The 10233-nt window shown below is 40.2% G+C and overlaps 1 protein-coding gene across 2 annotated transcripts in view; it reads left to right on the top strand.

The window, feature by feature from the left end:
• Nucleotides 1-708: 708 nt before the first annotated feature.
• Nucleotides 709-10233, top strand: part of ARL6 (ADP ribosylation factor like GTPase 6) — a 61855-nt gene continuing 52330 nt past the window's right edge. For both annotated transcript variants that reach the window (XM_065876621.1, XM_065876623.1), the window contains exon 1: nt 709-831. In XM_065876621.1, the coding sequence (XP_065732693.1) occupies nt 709-831 (123 nt within the window). The remainder of the gene's footprint in view (nt 832-10233) is intronic.

Below are 10233 nucleotides of genomic sequence, written 5' to 3'. Positions count from 1 at the left end.
TGTGGTGACTTACAAAGATATACGTAAGGACTAAGGAAAAATTAAGATAAATATATCAGTTAGGATTTTTTGTTTCTTTTGATAGAAGACATAACCTAAACTGGATATAATCAAGCAAAGAAACAAAAATGGTGAATTTAATGTTTATTACTTTGTATTATTGCAAACTACAATGGGGCTGGCTTTAGAAAAAGATTTGACCAGTGGCTCAAATGATGTAGCCAAAATCTCAGTTTTTTCTCTGTTATTCTGGTCTGCCTTCTCACTTTCTAAGCTTCAGCATCAGGCTTCACATGAACGCCATTGCCCATACATTGTTTCAGATTTCCAGAAAAGGCTGCAAATATTCTCAAGTATCACAGATGGCAGACTCCACATGATTCTGAGTTTAACCACATTTTCTTCTTAAGTATTATATGTTACGATGAGAAACGTACAGTTATTTCAAGGGCATTATTCTGTGTTGCCAGGGGTTATTATCCGCCAATCTGCGTTTCAGTTAAGACTCCTTTCTGGTAATCAGCTTAAACTCTGTTTACTAAATGCAAAGCTATGTTGACATGGTTTTCACAATATCACTGTGTCTTTAAATTCTGAAATTTGGGATACATATGCTCATATTTTCTATTCTTAAGGTGCCTGTGGGTAATATATCTTTTTTTTTTTTTTCCTGACTTGCAGCTGGTTTGTAAATACTTGACTCACATTATGGGATTGCTAGACAGACTTTCAGGCTTGCTTGGCCTGAGGAAGAAGGAGGTGCATGTTTTGTGCCTTGGGCTGGATAATAGTGGCAAAACAACAATCATTAATAAACTTAAACCTTCAAACGTAAGTATATTTATTAGATACTTTGTGTATTTTCTTTTTTATAAAGGACTGTTTTTATTTTTTATAATCCATTATTTTTTTTTATTGGAGTAAATTTGCTTTACAATGTTGTGTTAGTTTCTGCTGTACAATGAAGTGACTCAGCTATATGTATACTTATATCCCTCCCTCTTGAACCTCCCTCTCCTGCTTCTTCCCCATCTAGGTCATTACAGAGCACCAGGCTGAGCTCCCTGTGCTATACAGCAGGTTCCCACTAGCTATCTATTTTACACGTGGAAGTGTATTTATGTCAAACCTAATCTCCCAAGTCACCCCACCCTCCCTTTCCCCCCGTATCCACATGTCCGTTCTCTATGTCTGCATCTCTATTCCTGCCCTACAAATAGGTTCATCTATATCATTTTTCAAGATTCCACATATATGCGTTAATACACAATATTTGTTTTTCTCTTTCTGGCTTACTTCACTCCGTATGACAGACTCTCAGTCCATCCATGTCACAAAGAACCCAATTTTGTTCCTTTTTATGGATGAGTAATATTCCATTCAATATATGTACCACATCATCTTTATCCATTCATCTGTCATTGGACACTTAGATTGTTTCCATGTCCTGGCTCTTGTAAATAGTGCTGCAGTGAATATTGGGGTGCATGTGTCCTTTTGAATTATGGTTTTCTCTGGGTATATGCCCAGTAGTGGGATTGCTGGGTCATATGGTAGTTCTATTTTCAGTTTTTTAAGGAACCTTCGTACTGTTCTCCATAGTGGCTGTATCAATTAACATTTCCACCCACAGTGCAAGAGGGTTCCCTTTTCTCCACACCATCTCCAGCATTTATTGTTTGTAGATTTTTTGATGATGGCCACTCTGACCGGTGTGAGGTGATACCTCATTGTAGTATTGATTTGCATTTCTCTAGTAATTAGTGATGTTGAGCATATTTTCATGTGCCTCTTGGCCATCTGTATGTCTTCTTTTGTGAAGTATCCATTTAGGTCTTCCGCCCATTTTTAATTGGGTTGTTGGTTTTTCTGATATTGAGCTGCATGAGCTGTTTATATATTTTGGAGATTAATCCTTTGTCTATTGTTTCCTTTGCAAATATTTTCTCCCATTCTGAGGGTTGAATTTCCATCTTGTTTATGGTTTCCTTTGCTGTGCAAAAGCTTTTAAGTTTAATTAGGTCCCATTTGTTTATTTTTGTTTTTATTTTCATTACTCTAGGAGGTGGGTCAAAAAAGATCCTGCTGTGGTTTCTGTCAAAGAGTGTGTTTCCTATGTTTTCCTCTAAGAATTTTATAGTGTCTGGTCTTACATTTAGGTCTTTAATCCATTTGGAGTTTATTTTTGTGTATGGTGTTGGGGAATGTTCTAATTTCATTCTTTTACATGTAGCTGTCCAGTTTTCCCAGCACCACTTATTGAAGAGGCTGTCTTTTCTTCATTGCATGTTCTTGCCTCCCTTGTCACAGTTTAGGTGACCATAGGTGTGTGGGTTTATCTCTGGGCTTTCTATCCTGTACCATTGATCTATATTTCTGTTTTTGTGCCAGTACCATACTGTCTTGATTACTGTAGCTTTGTAGTATGGTTTGAAGTTGGGTAGCCTGATACCTCCAGCTCCGTTTTTCTTTCTCAAGATTGCTCTGGCTATTCAGGGTCTTTTGCCTTTCCATACGTATTGTAAAATTTTTGTTCTGTTTCTGTGAAGAATGCCATTGGTAGTTTGATAGGGATTGCATTGAATCCATAGATTGCTTTGGGTAGTATAGTCATTTTCACAATACTCATTCTTCCAATCCAAGAACATGGTATATTTCTCCATCTGTTTATGTCATCTTTGATTTCTGTCATCAGTGTTTTATAGTTTTCTAAGTACAAGTCTTTTGCCTCCTTAGGTAGTACGTTTATTCCTTGGTATTTTATTCTTTTTGTTGCAATGGTAAATGGCATTGTTTCCTTGATTTTTCTTTCTGAATTTTTGTTGTTAGTGTATAGGAATGCCAGAGATTTCTGTGCATTAATTTTGTATCCTGCAACCTTACCAAATTCATTGATTAGTTCTAGTAGTTTTCTGGTGGCATCTTTAGGATTCTCTATGTATACTATCATGTCATCTGCAAACAGTGACAGTTTTACTTCTTCTTTTCCAATTTGTGTTCGTTTTGTTTCTTTTTCTTCTCTGATTGCCGTGGCTAGAAATTCCAAAACTACGTTGAGTAAGAGTGGCGAGAGTGGCCATCCTTGTCTTGTTCCTGGTCTTAGTGGAAATGCTTTCAGTTTTTCACCATTGAGAATGATGTTTGCTGTGGGTTTGTTGTATATGGCCTTTATTACGTTGAGGTAGGTTCCCTCTGTGCCCATTTTCTGGAGGGTTTTTATCATAAATGGGTGTTGAATTTTGTCAAAAGCTTTTTCTGCATCTCTTGAGATGATCATATGGTCTTTATTCCTTAATTTGTTAATATGGTGTATCACATTGATTGATTTGCATATATTGAAGAATCCTTGCGTTCCTGGGATAAATCCCACTTGATCATTATGTATGATCTTTTTAATGTGTTGTTGGATTCTGTTTGCTCCTATTTTGTTGAGGATTTTTGCATCTGTGTTCATTAGTGATACTGGTCTGTTGTTTTTTTGTGTGTGTGTGATATCTTTGTCTGGTTTTGGTATCAGGGTGATGGTTGCTTTGCAGAACAAATTTGGGAGTGTTCCTCCCTCTGCAATTTTTGGGAAGATTTTGAGAAGGATTGGTGTTAGCTCTTCTCTAAATGTCTGATAGAATTTGCCTGTGAAGCCACCTGGTTCTGGACTTCTGTTTGTTGGAAGATTTCTAATTACAGTTTCAATTTCATTACTTGTGATAGGTCTGTTTATATTTTCTAATTCTTCCTGGTTCACTCTTGGAAAATTGTACCTTTCCAAGTATTTGTCCATTTTTTCGTGGTTGTCCATTTTATTGGCATATAGTTGTTTGTAGTAGTCTCTTATAATCCTTTTTTTCTGCAGTGTCAGAAGTGATTTCTCCTTTTTCATTTCTAATTTTACTGATTTGCGTCCTCTTTTTTTCTTGATGAGTCTGGCTAATGTTTATCAATTTTGTTTATCTTCTCAAAGAACCAACTTTTAGTTTTATTTATCTTTGCTATTGTTTTCTTCATTTCTATTTCATTTATTTCTGCTCTGATCTTTATGATTTCTTTCCTTCTACTGACTTTGGGTTTTCTTTGTTCTTCTTTCTCTAGTTGCTTTACATATAAGGTTAGGTTGTTTGAGATTTTTGTTTCTTGAGGTGAGAATGAATTGCTATAAACTTCCCTCTTAGAACTTCTTTTGCTGCATCCCATAGATTTTGGGTTATGGTGTTTTCGTTGTCGTTTGTTTCTATTTTTTTTTTAATTTCTTCTTTCATTTCTTCAGTGATCTCTTGATTATTTAGTAGTGCACTGTTTAGCCTACATGTATTTGTATTTTTTGCAGTTTTTTTCCTGTAATTGATTTCCAGTCACATAGCGTTGTGGTCAGAAAAGATGCTTGATACGATTTCAGTTTTCTTAAATTTACTGAGGCTTGATCTGTGACCCAAGATGTGAACTATCCTGGAGAATGTTCCATGTGCACTTGAGAAGAAAGTGTATTCTGCCACTTTCAGATGGAATGTCCTATAAATATCAATTAAATCTATCTGGTCTGTTGTGTCATTTAAAGCTTGTGTTTCCTTATTTATCTTCTGTTTGGATGACCTGTCCACTGGTGTAAGTGGCTTGTTAAAGTCCTGTACTATTATTGTGTTACTGTCGATTTCCCCTTTTATGGTTGTTAGCATTTGCCTTATGTATTGAGGTGCTCCTATGTTGGGTGTATAAATATTTATAATTGTTATACCTTCTTCTTGGATTGATCCCTTGATCATTATGTAATGTCCTTCCTTATCTCTTGTAACAGTCTTTATTTAAAAGTCTATTTTATCTGATACGAGTATTGCTACTCCAGCTTTCTTTTGATTTCCATTTACGTGGAATATCTTTTTCCATCCCTTCACTTTCAGTCTGTATGTGTCCCTAGGTCTGAAATGGGTCTCTTGTAGACAGCATATTTATGGTCTACTTTGGTATCCATTCAACCAGTCTGTATCTTTTAGTTGGAGCATTTCATCCATTTACATTCAAGGTTATTATCGATATCTGTGTTCCTACTACCATTTTCTTAATTGCTTTGGGTTTGTTTTTGGGGTCTTTTTCTTCTCTTGTGTTTCCCACATAGAGAAGTTCCTTTAGCGTTTGCTGTAAAGCTGGTTTGGTGGTGCTGAATTCTGTTAGCTTTTGCTTGTCTGAAAAGCTTTTGATTTTGCCGTTGAGTCTGAGTGAGATCCTTGCTGGGTAGAGTAATCTTGGTTGTAGGTTTTTCTCTTTCATCCCTTTAAGTATATCCTGCCACTCCCTTCTGGCCTGCAGAGTTTCTGCTGAAAAATTAGCTGATAACCTTATGGGGATTCCTTTGTATGTTATTTTTTGCTTTTCCCTTGCTGCTTTTAATATATTTTCTTTGAATTTAATTTTTGTTGGTTTGATTAATATGTGTCTTGGTGTGTTTCTCCTAGGGTTTATCCTGTATGGCATTCACTGTGCTTCCTGGACTTGGGTGACTATTTCCTTTCCCATGTTAGGGAAGTTTTCCACTGTAATCTCTTCAAATATTTTCTCAGACCCTTTCTTTTTCTCTTCTTCTTCTGAGACCCCTATAATTTGAATGTTGGTGCGTTTAGTGTTGTCCCAGAGGTCTCTACGATTGTCTTCAATTCTTTTCTTTCTTTCTTCCTTATTCTGTTCCTGGGCAGTTATTTCCACCATTCTCTTCCAGCTCACTTATTTGTTCTTCTGCCTCAGTTATTCTGTTATTGATTCCTTCTAGTGTGTTTTTCATTTCAGTTATTGTGCTGTTCATCTCTGTTTCTTTGTTCTTTAGTTCTTCTAAATCTTTGTTAAACATTTCTTGTATTTTCTCAATCTTTGTCTCCATTCTGTTTCTGAGATTCTGTATCATCTTTACTGTCATTACTCTGAATTCTTTTTAGGTAGGTTGCCTATTTCCTCTTCATTTATTTGGGCTTGTAGATTTTTTACCTTGCTCCTTCATCTGCAACATATTCTTTTCTCTTCTCTTTTTTTTTTTTTTTTTTTTTTTTTTTGATGGGTGGGATTGTGTTCCTGTTTTACTGGTTGTTTGGCCTGAGGTTTCCAGCACTGGAGTTTGTAGGCTGTTGAGTGGAGCTGGGTCTTAGTGCCGAGATGAGGACCTCTGGGAGACCTCACTCCAATGAATATTCCCTGGGGTCTGAGGTTCTCTGTTAGTCCAGTGGTTTAGACTCGGAGCTCCCACTGCAGGAACTCTGGCCTGACTCCCATCTTGTGAACCAAGATCCTGCAAGATGTGTGGGGCGGCAAAAAAAGAAAAGAAAAGGAGCAGAACGATAACAAAGAGTAAAAAATAAAATTAGATTAGAAAACTAACAGATTTGTTAGAAAGAATAAAAATATAGTTGAAACAACAACAGAAGGTAAAACAGAGCCCCCATAGTAAGGAGAAAAAGAAAAATAAATCCGGAAAAAGCCTTGGCTGTGGGGGGCAGGGGTGGGTTTCAGGTGGGGGCGGGGCCTATGCTTAGGACCAACAGAGCAGGAAAAGGCCCTGGAGGTGCTGGGTGGGTGGGGCGGTGAGTCTTAGGCTCAATGCAGCAGCAGGAGCCTCAGCAGAAGGGGCCCAGGCAGTGCTTCTGGCCTTGGAGGGTGGAGGACCTGGTCCAGGACCCCAGCAGGCTCACCAGGTCCGAGTGGGCAGGGGAAGTGCTAAGCATATTCCCCCCAGTCCTCTGATCCTGGAAGGCCCCTCCCCATTGGCCTCTCTTCTTTTCCCCTCTCCTTCCCTCCTATGCCCCGGGACCCACACAGCCAGAGGAGATCCCGGAAGGCAGAGGACCAGACCTGGAAGCCCAGCAGGCTTCCTGGGGCCCAGTGGGCGGGGGAAACGCCCACAGTGCCTTCCATGATCCCCTGGCCCCAGATGGTCTGCCTCTCCTCCTCTTCCCCCCTCCTCCCTCCCTCCCATTCTCCTAGGACCCACAAGGCTGGAGGGGGCCCTGGAGATCAGAGCACCAGGCCTGGAGCCCAGCAGGCTTCCCGGGGCCCAAGTGGGTTGGGGGGAAACGCCGGCTGCACCTCCCCTGATCCTCCGGCCCCAGAGGGCCCCTCCCTCCCGCCTCTCCTCTTCTCCCCTTGCCTCCCTCCTATGCTGCTAGGACCCACGCTGCCTGGAGGGGGCCTTGGAGCCCAGCAAGCTTCCTGCGGCCAAGTGGCCAGGGCAAAGACCTGTTGCACTTCCCTGATCCTCCGGTCTGGAAGGGCTTCTCCCACCTACCTCTCCTCTTCTTCCCCTCACCTCCCTCCTATGACTCTAGGACCAACGGGGCCTTGGAGGGTGGAGGACCCTGCTGAGGAGCCCTGAGGGCTTCCCAGGGCCCGACTGGGCAAGGGAGATGCTAGGCGTGCTCTCCCTGATCTTCTGAGCCCCCGAAGCTCCCTCCAGGCATGGGAACCCCTCCCCTCTCCCACCCACCCCTCAGGTGCACCAGTCCTGTCTGGCCTCCACTTCTCCTCCCCCCTCAATCCCCCCTCATGCTACCAAGTTGCTTGGGGGTTCCTCCCATCTCCTAGGGCGTTGAGGTCCCCCACCAGTGTCCAGCAGGCACCCTAGTTGTGGAGAAACGCAAACTCCGTGTCCTCTCCTGCCACCATCTTGACTCCGCCCCCTGTATTTTCTGCTAAAGAAAGATAAGGCAGGATTATTTTGTTTGCCATTATAACTTCATTATCATGTTATGAAATCTTGTCAAATTTGTGGTACCTTAAATTAATAAGTATCGGCCAGCCATAATTTGCAGTGTATTTTATGCAGGTAGGTAGGTAAATCTTTATTATTTAAACTGGAATATTTTCCAAATGTCTTTTCTTCTCAGATGATCTTCACAAATTTGTGGAGTTTACTTTCAGGTAGCATTGCCTTCTTTTTGGCTCTCTCTTTACAAGAAGAGCAAAGCAAAGGGAAAGGTGAATCATTTTTATAGGTTCTATGGATAATTAGACAGTTTCCCAGGAGTGTGGTATGCGTATCAGTAGTAGCAAGCAAGATGACTTTGAGTCATTTAAGTAGTAAGTACTTGAACATATTATTTTAGTAACTGAAATATATATAAAGCTAGCACATCCACCACATAATGCATGAGTTACAGTTAGGTTCTGCTACATATAAAGAAAACCCACATAACAGTGGACTAAATAAGATACTTATTTTTCTGTCATCTAAATAAGTCCAGGAGAGGTCTTCCAAGGCTGGTGTGGCAGCTGCATGGTCCAGGCATCTTCCATCTTTCTGCTTTGCTATCCTTAGTGCCTGGTTTTCTTCAAGATCCTCAGGATCTCCACGTGGCCACCTTAGTTAACTATCTTATCTATATTCTAAATCACAGGGATGAGAAAAGAACAGGGCAAAAGAATAAGCCTTCTTGCTAAATAAGCCCTCTTTAAAGAGCTTACCTAGAAGCCCCAACTAATGACTCTTTTACCTCATTGGCTGAGGCTGGATTTTTTTTTTTAGGCAGGACATATTGCTGCTTCCATTAGTAATAGGGGTCCTGTAAGTATGAAAGAAGAGGAGAGTGGATATTGGGTAGACAGCTGACATTTACAGTTGTAAGTACTTTTATCTAGGTAAAAACCATTAGTCAGTCAATGAAAAATGCTGAGTAAAAATTAATATAGACTGCATACAGACAGAACAAAAATTAGGAAGCTGGTACTCTTAATGACTGAATGGCTGGAGAGTGGGAAGCATAGCTCCTAAATATGGTAATTGAAGGTGGACTTCAGTGCCTCCAAACAGTGCTTCAGGTTGAGCAGAATGAGAAGCCATATTGCCTTTTTTTTTTCTTTCTCCCAACGGCTTCAGTTATACTTCTGTTTAGTTCGAGATTGCTTTGGAATTACAAAAATGCCATTATTTGTTTTCTCCTGGTCATCATTCCCTTCTTCTATGTGAGTGAGTTTGCCATGTGAAAACAACTAACTGCTGGTGTATTTTCAGGTGGGAGTTTGTTTGCGGCAGCCGTGATAAGAAGTTGAAAATGGATTTGCAAAGCAATTTAGGTGTTTTAAGGGGCTCCCCAGCCAAGCTGGAAATCAGCTGAGATATACATGCTGAAGTCAGGCAGAGATAAAAACTAGCAGTTTTATTGAAAAAGGTGATTTTGGAGGGCAAGGTTTAGGTCTGGCCAGAGGACTTGCTAACACTCTAAGTTATGATTCGTGTCCCCAAATTCAAGCTTTCCTACTCGGGGAAAGATCCTGCTCGTCTAGGTTTACTGCATGCTTAAGAACAGGTGAGAATGCATGGTTTCAAGAAGGATGTGGCTCTCAAAGAGACAGAGACAAAGAGAGAGGCAGAACCAAGGATGTCGGTTTCCATTTCATAAACTGAGAAGTCAAAGAAGTCTCTTTTTTTTTTCCCCTATGAAGAGGAATAAATTTGGAGAGGGGAGACAGAGTAACTAGAAGTATTATTTTAATGGATTTCTCTCTATACAGAAGCAGAGAAAGAGAGATTCTTCCCCAATAAGGAAAAGAACAGGTCAAAAAGTCCATGTACATTGGAGTCTGTCTCCTGACCTAGGTGATTATGAGAGATTTCTTTAACAGTCCTTGAGAGGAAGATATAGCATCCTACCTAATTGAATGGGGTCTGAATTGAATTTAGAGAATGATGGATGTATGGTAAAAATAGAACCACGTGCAGCTGTGCTTGGGTCCATAATTAGTTCCATGGATCAGCTATCAGCAGATCAACCTGGGCTAATAGTTAAACTTAGTGGCTGGTGACCTGCACTTCTGCAGGTAAGGCTGTGAGCAAGATTATAAGGAAATTCTTTAGGTAAGGTCCTTTAGGTCCTATCCTATAGGAGATATTTCCATTTTTCTCCACATGAAGGAATATCCTCAAAAGTAATTTTTTTGTAAAAGTAGTCTCAAATAAGTACAAAATGATTGAAACCAGAGCCACAGTTAATAGCCCCAAAGTGGACCAGCCCCCCCAGTGCCTACCGTACTCAAATTGGCAGAAATGTCATTCAAAGAACAAAACAGAAATTACATTATCTTTTTCCATCATCCCCAACAGTATAGTGATCTTCTGTGCCAAGACATGGTTATTACCATAGGGATAGTCTTTGATATGGATGGGAACAGCTTTCTTCTCTAAACATTATTGGTCATTTGTTTGGGGCAGAAGGGGAAGGAGGCAACATGAGCTCAGTCTATCATCTTGAAATATTCTAATATCCCAAT

Source organism: Phocoena phocoena, chromosome 4 (genome assembly GCF_963924675.1).
Source record: "Phocoena phocoena chromosome 4, mPhoPho1.1, whole genome shotgun sequence".
NCBI classification, from domain to species: Eukaryota; Metazoa; Chordata; class Mammalia; order Artiodactyla; family Phocoenidae; genus Phocoena; species Phocoena phocoena.
The sequence above is the reverse complement of the archived record's forward strand: the minus strand, read 5'-3'. Positions and strand labels throughout refer to the sequence as shown.